At 35.2% G+C, this 14,790-nt stretch overlaps 1 protein-coding gene across 2 annotated transcripts in view; it reads right to left on the bottom strand.

The window, feature by feature from the left end:
- Positions 1 to 14,790, bottom strand: part of CEP85L (centrosomal protein 85 like) — a 156,370-nt gene that overhangs the window by 60,084 nt on the left and 81,496 nt on the right. For both annotated transcript variants that reach the window (XM_068550948.1, XM_068550947.1), the window contains exon 4: positions 8,222 to 8,343. In XM_068550948.1, coding sequence (XP_068407049.1) covers positions 8,222 to 8,343 — 122 coding nt within the window. The remainder of the gene's footprint in view (positions 1 to 8,221; positions 8,344 to 14,790) is intronic.

Raw genomic sequence — 14,790 nt, 5'->3', positions numbered from 1 at the left:
AATCAAATTATTTAACTTTTGTGAATATGTATCCTTAAACATTTGAAAACCATTATGTGCCAGGCAACATGCTAAGACCTTTATGTATTATCATTAATCTTCAAAAATTTAATAACAAGTCTCATACTAAGGTTATGAGAGACAGAGTGAGAGCAAGAGAGAGCAAGAGCTCGTGCTTTCAAGGAATAATAAGGATACATGTGGGTAAACAAATAGCCTGATGTTTTCCAAAGTTACTTACAAAATAACTTTTGGAGCAAGTTCAGACTGCATCAAAGAGCTTGTTCTATTCAGAGCTGTTTTTATTTGTTTTTCAGATATGTTATCCTTTAAGAACATCCACACAAAACATCAAACAGGAAACAGATAAGTTAGGAGAGATTAGTCACATGGTAATTTTCAAATAATGTAAAACTTTACAAAGAAAACTAAACTTCCTCTTCCAGCCAAGATGGAGTAACAGGAACCAGTTTTGCCCTTCCCCTTGACATAATTACAAAATGGAACAAAATACAGGTAAGAAAGACTCTCAAGACACTGGACAACAGGCAATTAGTCACCGTGACTTCTGGGAGGTGGACAACAAATTATGTGAGTCCTAAGATTGCCAGAGATTACCATTTTAAGCCTAAGGCTCTGAACAGGGAAAGTGACCTCTCTGAGTTGAAAAAACAAAGCTGGTAATCTGGAGAAACCAAGGCAGCTAGAGTTCACAGTGCAGAGCCACCCTTGAGTATTCAGTTGAGTGTTAACTAACGAATGCGTGAAGAAACTACTTTAAGTGGGGAGGGGGGGTTGTGGGGTGGGGGTGGGGGATATGTTAGCCAAAAAGATTAGAAGAAACAGTGCCTGAGGCTCACATGGGGCCCGGAATTGTGCCTGTTCCCAAATGCCAGAGTGGAAAGCTTCATAATTTACAGGGTATCAGTTAGCAGCAATTTCCAACTGAGGGCAATTTGGGGCTCAGAACAAAGCGCAAAAATACAAAAATAACAGCTTCCCTGGTGGCGCTGTGGTTAAGAATCCGCCTGCCAATGCAGGGGACACGGGTTCAAGCCCTGGTCCGGGAAGATCCCACATGCCGCGGAGCAACTAAGCCCGTGCGCCACAACTACGGAGCCTGCGCTCTAGAGCCCACACGCCACAACCACCGAGCCCAAGTGCCACAACTACTGAAGCCCGCACACCTAGAGCCCATGCTCCACAACAAGAGAAGCCACCACAATGAGAAGCCCGTGCACTGCAACAAAGAGTAGCCCCTGCTCGCTGCAACTAGAGAAAGCCCGCGTGCAGCAACAAGACCCAACGCAGCCAAAAATAAAAATAAACAAAATAAATAAATTTAAAAAAAAAAGAATACAAAAATATGTAACATCCAAAACAAGTTAAAATTCATAATGCCTGGCACCTCAAAGAAGCAGGAAAATATGACCCACAATAAGGTGAACAGCCAATCAACTGAAAGTGAGCTAGAACTGACACAAATGACAGAATTAATAGTGAAGGACACTAAATCAATTATTGTAACTATTTTCATATGTTCAAGAAACTAGAAGAAAGACATAATATGTTAAGCAGAGACATGGAAGACATAAATATTATCCTGAATGGGATTAGGGCAGATTAGAATTTGCAGAAGAAAAGATTAGGGAATTTGAAGACATACCAATAGAAATTATCCAAAAAGAAACAGAAAAAAAAGACAAATAAATGAAACAAAACAAAAACTCAGAGAATCAATGAGTTGTGGATTTCTTTAAAAGGCCAAATATATGTGTAATTAGAATCCCTATAGGGGAGGTGAGGGGAGGAGGAATGAGCAAGAAAAAGTATTTGTAGAAAACTGGCCAAATTTTTTCCAAATCTGCTGAGAATGACACACCCACAGATCCAAGAAGACCAAAGAACCCAAAGCACAAATAACAAAAAGAAAACTAAACCAAGGAACATCCTAATCAAATGACTTAAAATCAGTGATAAAGAGAATATCCTAACAGTAGTCAGAGGAAGAACGGTAAATGCGTTTAGGGAGTATAGCCTGAAAATACTCCCAAAGTATATTAAAAGGATGCTTTTACATTTAAAGGCAGACCTTGGAGATATTGCAGGTTAGGTTCCAGACTGCAGCAATAAACTGAATATTGCAAGAAAGCCAGTCACACAAATTTTTTGGTTTCCCAGTGCATATAAAAGTTATATTTACATTATACTGTAATCTATTGCGTAATAGTATGTCTAAAAAAAAATGTCCATACCTTAATTTAAAAATATTTTATTACTAAAAAGTGCTATCATTTGAGCCTTCAGCAATGCATATGTCTCTCATTTAATTACATGTGAAAGTAAAATCACATTATAATTTTGCTAGGTAAACTTTTAAAATCAGTGGTGGATTCTTTGGTATAGTGTGGATTTTTTTTTAATGGAATTCATATTAAATGTCCTTCTAACTCATCTGCTTTAGAAGCCAGGACTTACCATATTTCTAAAGCAAGGCCTAAGTGTACATATCATGGTTATTAAAAGTTATTAAAATTCCAACTTCACAGATATGATCAATTAACATATGGGAGTTTGCTCATGGCAATTTGCAGAACATCTTTTACTTTGAGATGGACCCCATAATGCAAGAGTCATATTTATTCTCCATCACAAGTGTTTAAGTAAGGTTTGGTTATTTTTATCCGCTTATCTGAGTATTTAAATACAGTTTCAATAGTTTGTTTCTATCTATTTTGGTTGTTTACACCTAGGTATATAGCTTTATAAAATCAATTTCTAAATCTATTTTGTTTCAAGGCCAACTGCTACACTGTGTGAAATTTGATTCTGACACTGAACACCTTAAGTTAGCATCAGACTCCACAGCTTTAAGGGCATGATCCCCAACAAGAAAGCCTCACTTCAGATGCCAGACTCAAGTGGGATCCCCAGGCCATCCACACTTCTAACCAAATGGCTACAAATCTGGGGAGTTCCCAGAGTTTTTATTATTGAATTTCATTGTGTGGGCAAGATTGATTAAATAAATCACTGAACTCAATCTCCAGCCTCCTCCTCTCCCTGGAGGTTGGACTGGCTCAAAAGTCCCAACCCTCTGATCACAGGGTTGGTCTCTATGGTAAATAGCCCCCATCCTGAAGCTGCTATGCAGGGCCCAAGAATCACCTCATTAGCATAAATGCAGGTGTGTTCCACCGCTCATGAATAAAAAAGACATTCTAAAGATTTACAGTCTCCTTTCCAAGAACCAGAAACAATGGCTAGTCAGATTCTCTATTATTGGACAAGATCTTAAGAAGATTTGTAGATACTATATTGTAAATTGCCAAGTAATGACAAAATGAGAATTCTCCTCTATACTGCCAGTATCATTTACTAATAGCATTAACTCAGCTGTCACCACAGAGGGTATAGGGTTTTCTCTCTGAATCAGGCTCCAGTGCACTGATTTACCCCTATATTTTATCTGTTCAATTCAGCAGCACAAGCTATGCAATTTCTAAGTGTAAACCATCCTAAGAACTACTAGTATCAGCAACAGCATAGGTTAACCAACAACCTTAACCTCTTTTTCATTAAAATGAGGCTATTTCCTCTGCATGAATATTTAGTGAGTACCTACTATGAGTAATAAAATGTACATGAAACTGTCTCTTCTGTGAAGAGATCAAAGTCGACTGAGGAAAGACAAGCACGTAAACATAACTATTACATATACAAAACATGTATAATGTGGCTCCTATTTGCTGATGGCCACTATGCATGACAGTATTAGCGCTTTTTACATACATTTATTCATTTAATCCTCATGCTGTACAACTAGGTGGGAGAGGGGAGTTGCCTAGAAGAGTGATCTTCAAAAACCTCATTTTTTGCTTAAGTGGTGAAACTCCTTGTACCCAGGCAGATGAGAAAATCAATATGCAAAAGGTCAAGTACCCTATTCAGAATTACCTAAATGGTTAGTGTCAAATATAAAGCATTAGAAACCAGGTTTCCTCCTTTTTTTCTGAGTTGTTTTTGAAATTAACCTATTTGCTTTTTCTCACAAGATGGGGAACACTTAAGAACAGTTTCTTTTTTTTTTAATTAAAAAAAAATTTTTACTTTATATTGGAGTATAGTTGATTAACAATGTTATGTTAGTTTCAGGTATACAGCAAAGTGATTCAGTTATACATATAAATGTATCTATTCATTTTCAAATTCTTTTTCCATTTAGGTTATTACAGAATACTGAGCAGAGTTCCCTGTGCTATACAGTAGGTCCTTGTTGGTTATCTATTTTAAATATAGCAGTGTGTACATGTCAATCCCAAACTGCCAATCTATCCCTCCCCCCAACCCTTCCCCACTGGTAACCATAAGAAGAACAGTTTCTATAGCAGTTATTTTTCCTTAACATTTGATCTGTTTTGACCTAATTATCCAAAATCTACGAAAGCTATATGCATTGTAAAAAAAAAAAAAAAAAAACCACATTTTTCTCATGTAATCATGAATAACTTGATATTTGCAGGAATAATATCCAGAATACAATTTTTAGTTAAGTGACTTAAAAGGTATCATCACCCACACTGTATTCCAAAGTAGAAAAGTTCAGCATCTTTACTCTCAGTTCCATCCAGGAAGAAACTAAATCCTGTCAATTCTGTCTCTGAAATAGTCTCTGCATGTGTTATCACCATTTTAAAGGCCATTAGTCTAATCTGGTTCCTGGAAAAAAGATATACTATAATTTTGTTCTAATTTTCATCACTATATGTGTTATAAAGATCTTTATATATGAACATTTTTACGTTTAAATTCTGGTCATGTTGCTTGAGAAACAGGAGTTGCTACTTTTTCTTCCTCTGTTTTATATAATGTCAAATGCATTAATCATCAAAAACTTTATAATAAGCATGTAAAATATCAAAGATTATTTAAGACACTGGGTGTGGTAGATTGTTTACAAAAACATCCACAAGTATTCCCTTCCCTGTATTACTTATACTCCTTTATGATGTGATTTTTGCTGTTCCTACTGTCCACAGGTGAAGTCTCCTGGCCTTGTGACCAATAAGAACATAGTGGAAGTGATTTTTTTTTTTTTTTTAAGCAGACTTTATTTTTTAGAGAAGTTTTAGGTTCACAGAGAAATTAAGCTAAGGATACAGAGATTCCCCATAGGGACTTTGTGCCAGTTCTGAGCCTAAGCTCCAAGAGAACGTGTGTGCGTCATTTTCTCTTTGAACTTCACCCTATGAACAAACCCTGGTTAGCATACTGGAGGATGACAGACCCCCATGGAGCATACAGACCATCCAGGTTAAGGCTAGCCTAGGCCAGCCAACTCCTACTTTACAATGTGGCTACCACAGATCCATAAATGAGACTAGATAAAGAATCGGCCAAAAATGGGCAGAAGACCTAAATAGACAATTCTCCAAAGAAGACATACAGATGGCCAAAAGGTACATGAAAAGATGCTCAACGCTGCTAATTATTAGAGAAATGCAAATCAAAACTACAATGAGATACCACCTCACACCAGTCAGAATGGCCATCATCAAAATGTCTACAAATAATAAATGCTAGAAAGTGTGTGGAGAAAAGGAAACCCTCTTACACTGTTGATGGGAATGTAAATTGGTACAGCCACCATGGAGAACAGTATGAAGGTTCCTTAAAAAACTAAAAATAGAGAGCTACCATATGATCCTGCAATCCCACTCCTGGGTATATATCCAGAGAAAACGATAACCTGAAAAGACACATGCACCCCGATGTTCACTGCAGCACTATTTACAACAGCCAAGACATGGAAACAACCTAAATGTCCATCGACAGATGAATGGATAAAGAAGGTGTGGTACATATATACCATGGAATATTACTCAGCCATAAAAAAGAATGAAATAAAGACATCTGCAGCAACATGGATGGACCTAGAGATTATTATACGAAGTGAAGTAAGTCAGACAGACAAAGACAAATATCATATGATATCACTTACATGTGGAATCTAAAAAAAATAATACAAATGAACTTATTTACAAAACAGAAACAGACTCACAGACATAGAAAACAAACTTATGGCTACCAAAGGGGAAAGATGGGGGAAAGGGATAAATTAGAAACTTGGGAGTAAATACACACACTACTATATATAAAATAGATAAACAACAAGAACCTACTGTATAGCACAGGGAACTATACTCAATATTTTATAATAACCTATATGGAAAAAGAATCTGAAAAAGTATATATATATATATATATATTTATATATATATATATATATATATATATATATAAATAAAACTGAGTCACTTTGCTGCATACCTGAAACTAACACAACATTGTAAATCAACTATACTTCCATAAAAAAATTTTTTTTAATTAAAAACAGAATTGGCCAACTGAGCAACTTGAATGATTTTGGATTATTTCCTTAGTATCCTTCTATATATACAAAATTGACAAATATAAATATATTTTAATAGATTACATCAATAATTATCTGCATTTCTTACTGCCATAGACTGAATGTTGTGACATACACCACCCACCGCCCCCCCAAATTCACACATTAAATCCTAATGCCCAATGTGTGGTATAGGAGGTAGAGGGCCCTTGGGAGGTGACTAGGTCATGAGGACAGAATCCTCATGAATGCAATTAGTGCCATTACAAAAGAAGCTCCAGAGAGCTCCCTTGCCCCTTTCACCATGGGAGGTTACAGCAAGAAGACGGCCATCTATGAATCAGGAGGTTGGCTCTCACCAGACATTGAATCTGCCGGTGCCTTGGGACTTCCCAGCCTCCAGAAGTGGGAAAAATAAATATTTGTTGTCTATAAGCTACCCAGTCTATGGTATTTTATTATAGCAGCCCAAATGAACTAAGACACTTATTAACTTATACCCAATAGAATGGTATAATGGTGTTTAAAAAATAATAAAAGCCAAGTGATTCTGATTGAGGGCAAGTCTATTCATATTAATGAAAGTCTGAATTTTGGTGTGTTTAAAAATGGTATTAATTTCAAGTCTATACAATGAGTTAAATTATTTAAGTGTTCAAAATATATATCCAACAGGGTCTATAATTATTTATACATAAAATTCACTTGTACTAGAAGTATCTAATATTTTAAAACAGGCTTTTCATAAAATCAATTATAACTATCTCCTACAATCTTCATTCATTTATCAAGCATGGAAGTATCAAGCACTAAGTACATGTACTACGGTGCCAGGCTCTGTTCAAGATGTTGAGAACATAGTGGAGAATAAGGAAGCCCAGATGTCTATGCTCTAGTTTATATTCCAGCAGATCTTGCTTAACACTGCTAAGTTTCTAAGCAAAATCTTTTGAAATTTCAACTAGTAAATATATTTAAAGGTTTGAATTAGGATTTAATTTTAAAGCTAAAATATCTACTACTTTATCCCATATAAGCACATGAAAATAAGTAGTAACTAGCACTGATTAAGAAAAAATGCCTCCTCAAACTATTTCCCAATTACCATGATATGCAACATGTTTAACTATCCCAAAAGTATACATAAATGATGTAGAACCAATATAGATCATAAATAATTAAGTAATTTTTGGCTGGGAATAATCAGGAGACTATTAAGTTTAAAAAAAATTTTTTTCAGAGCTTTGGTACTGAAATAGGCAAAATTTTGGAAATGTCTCCCAAAATTTTCAAAATTCTTATCTGTAGGTCATTTAATTTTAAACATTCATGATTTTCATACTTTCTGTGCTATCAGATCTAACATACATTAGTTAAAGGAAACTACCACTTTAAAGTAGCTTTCCAATTTGATAGTTCCCAAGTATAAAACACAAAGACACTAGCTTTGATAGTTCATCAGCATTGCAGCTAACTTGTTACATGTACAAAAAAGATGGAGAGGAGTTTCCAAATAATGAGTTACCCTCATGTAAATGGGAGGATGGTAGAAAACAGACACAGATAGATAGATAGATAAATAGATAGATAGATAGATAGATAGATAGGCAGATAAACCAACTGACCCTCAGTTCTGATAGTGGTTCTTAAAACTACTGGGATTGGGGATGGACAGACATGAGACATCAGTGTACTTGTAAGGTTCTATTTCTTAAACTCTAAGCAGTGGGTACAAAGATATTTGTTTTATTAAACTACATTTCTGCATGCCTGAAATATTTAGTAATTAAAAAATAAAAAAAGACTCACCGATCAATTACAATTTCTTTCTGCCTTAGTAGTCCTTCTTTTATTTTCAGCACTGATTCCCACTTACTGAAATCTTGATAGCCAGGAGGTGAATAACTTTGACGAGATGATCCAGTCAAAACCTGCACAAACATGTTTACACTATTAGTATACTAAAAGTGGCTAAAGGGAATATTTATATGTCACCTTGTATTTTCCCAGTGATTTTCATTTAAAAAAAATAGAGAACTGTCCATTTGATTTTTTTAAAAAACCATCTTAAATCACACCTGTGAATACAACATAACTTGAAGAATTTCAAGGAAGTTCTAAAGTAAATGTACAAATCTAATGAAGAATTGGTGACAACAGAACATTATTATAATACTATATGTAAGATCCTGTTCTCATTATCTTGTGGAAGCTTTCTGGAAATAAGAAATTAATCATTGCCTAAGGAAGGAGTACAATAAAAGAACATACCAAGGCTAGACTGTACAAGCATTACCAGAAGGGTTTCCACAAGGGAATAAAAATAGTATCTGTAGCATTCAGACTTCAAATTGTCACTCATCACATCAACCTTTAATTACACTGAAATTTCAAAAGCTAAAATATTTTCACAAAGTAGTAAATATATCCATAGAAAATGACTATTAAGCAGATAATCTAGATGATTACTGGTCTCCAGTGTTTATTATATCATTTAGAAAAAAATCGATTTAGACTTTAAGAAAAATTTAAGATATTTAAAACAAATAATAACAAAACCCAATACAGCAGATATCCTCAAATTTCTATCATTGAAACAAAATCAAAATTTTAATACTGGTGGTACTGGTTGAACTGTGTCCCTTCAAAAAGATGTTGAAGTCCTAACCCCCAGTACCTCAGAATGTAGCCTCATTTGGAAACAGGGACTTCACAGATACAGTCAAGATGAAGTCATTAGACTGATGCAAAAGGGGAAATCTGAATGCAGACATGCACACAGAAGACTATGTAAAGAGATACAGAGAGAACACCATGTGAAGATGAAAACCAGAGATTGAAGTGATACATCTACACGCAAAGGAACACAACAAGATTGCCAGAAAACCACTAGAAACAGGCCTGAAACAGATTTTTCTTCACAGCCCTCAGAAGGAACTAACTTTGCTGACACCTTGATTTTGGACTTCTAACCTCCAGCACTGTGAGGCAATAAATATCTGTTGTTTAAGCTACCTTGTTTGTGTCCTTTGTTATGGTAGCTCTAGGAAATTGGTAAATTTCCAATACAATTGGTAAATCAAATAGGAAAATAAATTCCTTGGCAAGCTAAGAGATGCTATATAAACACCACAGAGCAACTTCAGGAGAATTCAAATGTGCAGCAATATTTTTTATCCTTTGTTTTCCAAAGATGCTACTGACAAGACCTACTTCTGAATAAACCACTAACTGGGTGACATCAACTAGTCCTAGATTAAACCTTTAAATTAAGATGATTGTCAAGTAATACTAGGACAGGATGTTTCAGGCAGCACAAAGACAGCACAAGGTGATCAGACTAAGAAGCGTAGAAACTAGATAACAGGGTACATAACTTTGTCAGATGGTCACATATTTGGAGTCTAAGTGACACATAGGGTTATAGAGACAGGTTAGTCAGAGATCTGGTCTTTGAATTTCACTCTTTCTCTTGCCCAATATACAGCTCAGGCTGATACTGGGCCAGTATGCACCAGTACAGATATATTAGTTGTAGCAGTACTGAAGTACTTTCACTGTGGTTGAACACTAGCTGCTGCCCAAACCCAATCCTCAGAACTTTCCACCGTCCAACAAATAAAGAGTTACTCCTGGCATAAAAAGGGGCCCTCTGGACACTACTTACGGCATCCTTCCTGATTGGTTGGTTTCTACTAGTCAGCCCCTCAAACTTCCCCCGTCTCAACACTCCCTACCAGCTTATATTTAGTTGGCAGAGCTAGGATTCAAATATAGTTGGCAGCCCAACAAAAGAGCACCGCACTGTCTCACTCTTTCTACTATGGCCCAGTTGACCAAGAGGTATTTCAAATTTCATAGCATCACAGCAACTGGAATAAATGTTTGAAAGTAACTGCTCTTAAAAACCAAGAGAAGATTAAGCACTATAAACAATATTGTTGATATTAAGAGAAAGTCTCTGCTTATTGCAACTCCATGTTACTTAATGACTATCAGTTTAACAGGTACTCGTTTCATGAAATTTATTTTGTCAAACTGTAGCTCAAACAGGAATTCATTAAAACTGGTAAAAAAAAAAGCAAGACAAAAGACCATATCAATAATTCTAAAACTCAGCATAAGATGTGGAAATTATCAGAATGATATGGTGAACCATTTGTGCTATAATTTATAATACTAAATATTTAATTTATTTGTAGAATAAAAGTGAATATATATTTTATTTATATATTGAGTTATATATTAATATCCTGATAACAGGTTACAGATATTTTAAATATTGGTTTTTGTATATTGTTACCATGCCTAACAAAAAACTTCCAAGATAGCTTGAGGATCTATGGTATCCTCTTCCAAAACTTTATAAAAGGTTCCTTCACTGCTGATTACCACAAATCAGGAATGACCTATACCATAGTATTTTAAGCTATGCTTTACCTTATACATCTTGTACCTATTTCAATAAGACAAGTGCCTAGACAATAGATGATGATCTTTTCTAGAAGACATTAACTATTCTATTCTTCCACCAGTCATCTGCTAAAATTTTTCCCATGGCTGACAACTTAAGGAAAAGCCTTTTCTTGTTTTAGAAAACTTCCTGGCATCAAGAAAGAGGGAGTAAAGAGAAGAAGAAAGTAGGTCTGCAAGACAAAAGCAAACAACAGTACTACTTGGTTTATAGCACCTGAGTCACTGACAGGATGGACTGCTGAAGTACTTGCCAGATACATCCAGTGAATATATGTAAAACAAAACATGAAACTTTATTCTTCTGATTTGTAGCTCCCTTAACCTAAACCCTTTAGAAAACAAAAATTGACCCATAAAATTGAGCAAGCAGGAAGAAAGGAAAGGAAGTCTTTCTCTGTAATTAAGATGCAATAAACAATTACCAAATCAGCAGCATGGCAGTCTTCCCACGAAACTTTAATCCTGATTCATAGAAGTAGTTTAAAAAGGAGAAAGAATCCTGACACACAACCAAATGCTGCAGGTGGAGTTACACGTAATTTTAAAAACCTGTTTATATCTGCCTATCACTGAAAATGACAATTATGGAAACATGTTACCTTTTAAGGCTTTTGTAATGAGGCCATAGGGCATGCTATACTAAATGGAGTTATAGAACACAATTTGAATTACCTAGCAAGAGTTATTAAAATCATATTGTGACATCTCAAATAGCAAGGCAGCTACTGTACCTTTATGATTTTGCATACTATATAAACAATGCTGTACTACTAAAGATATACAGAAAAGAAACAACTGATGAAATTTTATTTTTATTATAATTTATAGCAAATTGGAAGTTTGTATCCTTTGACCAACATCTCCCCATTTCCCTACCCTCTACCCTCTGGTAACCACCATTCTAGTTTCTGTTTCTATGAGTTTGGCATTTTTAGATGCCACATATAAGGGACATCATACAGTATTTTTCTTTCTCTGACTTATTTCATTTGGTCAACTAACTTCCGAAGGGGCAAAGCTGATTCAATGGGGAACTGAATTTGGTATCTAATCAAAAGAAGTGAAAACGTATGTCTACAAAAACCTGAAGGCAAATGTTTAATCACCCAAAACTGGAAACAAACCATTAACTGATAAATGGATAAACAAACCGTGCTACATCCACAAAATGCAATACTAACTCAACAAAAACAAAATATATACTAACCATGGGCCTAGACTTTATTTTTCTCTCTACCTCACAGTAGGACTGAGGGGAAATGAAGGCCTTGCCTGCTGGGGGAGAATATGTAAGTACTCAAAGATGCTCTGTAGATGATACAATGCACTATCTCGGCTATAATTTCCTATCTATTCCTCACTACGGTGCTATCCTACATAGGCAAATAATTGAGAGATAAATGACCAGATGAGGTAAATACCGTACACCAAGAATGCAAAAACAGAGTTGGAAATGAAGGGTAGCACAATATGCTACCCCAAAATACGACTGTAGGAGCTCAGGACACGCCACCATAATTAATGACATATTAATTATTTTGAGCTGTAGGCACTTGAAAATGAGCAAATGCAGGGAGAGGCTTTTTCTGAACTCTACTCTCTGCCTAAAGACAGATCCTCCCAAAGGAACTCAACTGTCATAAATCCCCTCCCTGGGAGTTTCATCAATCAGGGAGGATTGGCTCTTATCACAGGAAAGGAGACTAGAAGCAGACATTGCACCCAGACAATGGGTGCAAACTTTCCCACAGGAGGTTATCATCTCTCCTATCTATTCTTCTAAGGGCCTATTCAACTCTCCTAAAAATCGTCTATTCTCCCCTGAGAGGCCTGCATCCCTCCTCTGCTTTTCCTAAACTGAGTGGTATTTAATCATGAATTCTAAAGCCACCTCTCTGAGTTCCTCATTTTTCCCTGAGTATCTTCCATTTGCACACAAGGTATATAGGTTAATAAACTTCTATTTGTTTCTTTATTGTAATCTACCTTTTATTACAGCAGTCTCAGCTAAGAACTAAGAATGGTAGAGGGAAAATTATTTGTCCTCCCCTATAACAATTACAAGCTGGTTCTTAAGAGTTGTCAATACTTAAGAAGAACAAAGAAGCCTTCTATTAAGATGGGACAATGCTGCTTCCAAATATGAAAAAGAAGAAAGTATTTCATATTCAAATAACCTCTCCCCTATAACCATTAGTAACACATTTTTATCCCAAGTAGTTAGAAAGCAATTAAGAATTTCTGTTCAATAAAATCATAATTGGTCATGAGAGGAATACCATTTTGTGGCAGAATTTCAAGTCATCAGTCATGTTTCTACTTGACCGTAACCAATATAAGTAATCAAGGAGAATATAATTTAAACATATGAATATATAATTTATATTTATAGCTTGTAAATAATAAAACTGTAACCAGACATGAACATGAAATCTAAAAGATAATTATAAAGGCATATAACTGTGAGCTAACTTCAAGGACGGAACAGAAAGGACATCATCAAAGTAATGAATATTTCAAAATCTGTACAGCAAAACAAGGGCAACTTTTACAAGTAAACATTTTTCATACATATTTGGTAGTTACCAAACTCAGGGAGGGAAGGGAACTCCTCATTTAGATGTTTTACCTAAAAATGCGTAAGATACATTGTTGTAATGGTGGTTTAGAGGAGAAAACAGTAGACTAGCCAAATAGTCTAGCCAGTAGACTAGCATAACTCTTCTGCATCTAGAGCCCAACCACCCAGAGATATAACACATATATTGGCACCTCTTATTGTAAACAGCAAATTCCACTCTCATAACTGAATAGGGAAAACAAGCATCTACAACAATCCCAAATATATCTATTTAGATGAGACCCAGATGCTATGAAAAGTTGCCAAAATATGTCATGTAATGGTCAAACATGTTTCTAAAATAAGCTCACTATTTGCATCTGAAAATAGTTCCAAATTCTTTGGCTTCAGCCTGGACAAACACTGTTAAATTTAGATAATCTAGTACTGCCACACTTAACTAGAATACAACCTCTGCAGTTCTTCAAGTTTGTTATCTCTCTTTCATTTGCTTTTGTTCCTTAGCTCATTCATCACTCACAACATGTCAAATAACACAGCAGATCTTCCTCTCTTTCCTGGAATAGTCTATCTGCAGGGATACTCTATGAGTGCTTTTTGGTAAAAGGATCAGGACACCTCACCCAGAATTAAGTTCACAAAGCTCAATAATGAAGATGAAAATAAATTACAAATTACACAGAGTTTAGAGTTTTTATTCAACGAGAAGGAAAAACACGGACTATATGATTACTGAAAGAACTGTCATTAAAATAAAATCTGTATCTTACATATTACATTATTACTAAAAGAATGTGCATTGAATAAAAATAATCTGTATCTTAACTAAGCCCATGTAATTATTTATGGAATGTATTACTACATATTTCTCTAACAACTAACTCTATAATGTTATTTTTGCCATCCTAATATGCTTTACTGAAATAACAATGCAAATATATCAAGTTACTTCAAGGGTAAAAGACCCTAAAAAAATGATAAAAAGAAACTGATGAGAGGAATATATACCTACATTTTGTATCTTAAAAATACATGTACATGAAAATAAAGAGAACCCTAAACATATTAGTGATTTCCACCATGCTAAACAACTAAGTTACTATTAATGTAACTATTTTCTTTTGGAGGAAGGGACATTTTTCCTCTCAAAAATCAATCTGATTTATGTCTAATCTGTGTTAGCATGAGCATGTTTTCTAAAAATGCCAACAAAGGAATGATCTATGCATGAAACATGATCTCATTACAGTTATAATGCAAAAGTGAAGCGGGTAGGGGCTTCCCTGGTGGCGCAGTGGTTGAGAATCTGCCTGCCAATGCA

Source organism: Eschrichtius robustus, chromosome 9 (genome assembly GCF_028021215.1).
Source record: "Eschrichtius robustus isolate mEscRob2 chromosome 9, mEscRob2.pri, whole genome shotgun sequence".
Classification (NCBI taxonomy): Eukaryota; Metazoa; Chordata; class Mammalia; order Artiodactyla; family Eschrichtiidae; genus Eschrichtius; species Eschrichtius robustus.
The sequence above is the reverse complement of the archived record's forward strand: the minus strand, read 5'-3'. Positions and strand labels throughout refer to the sequence as shown.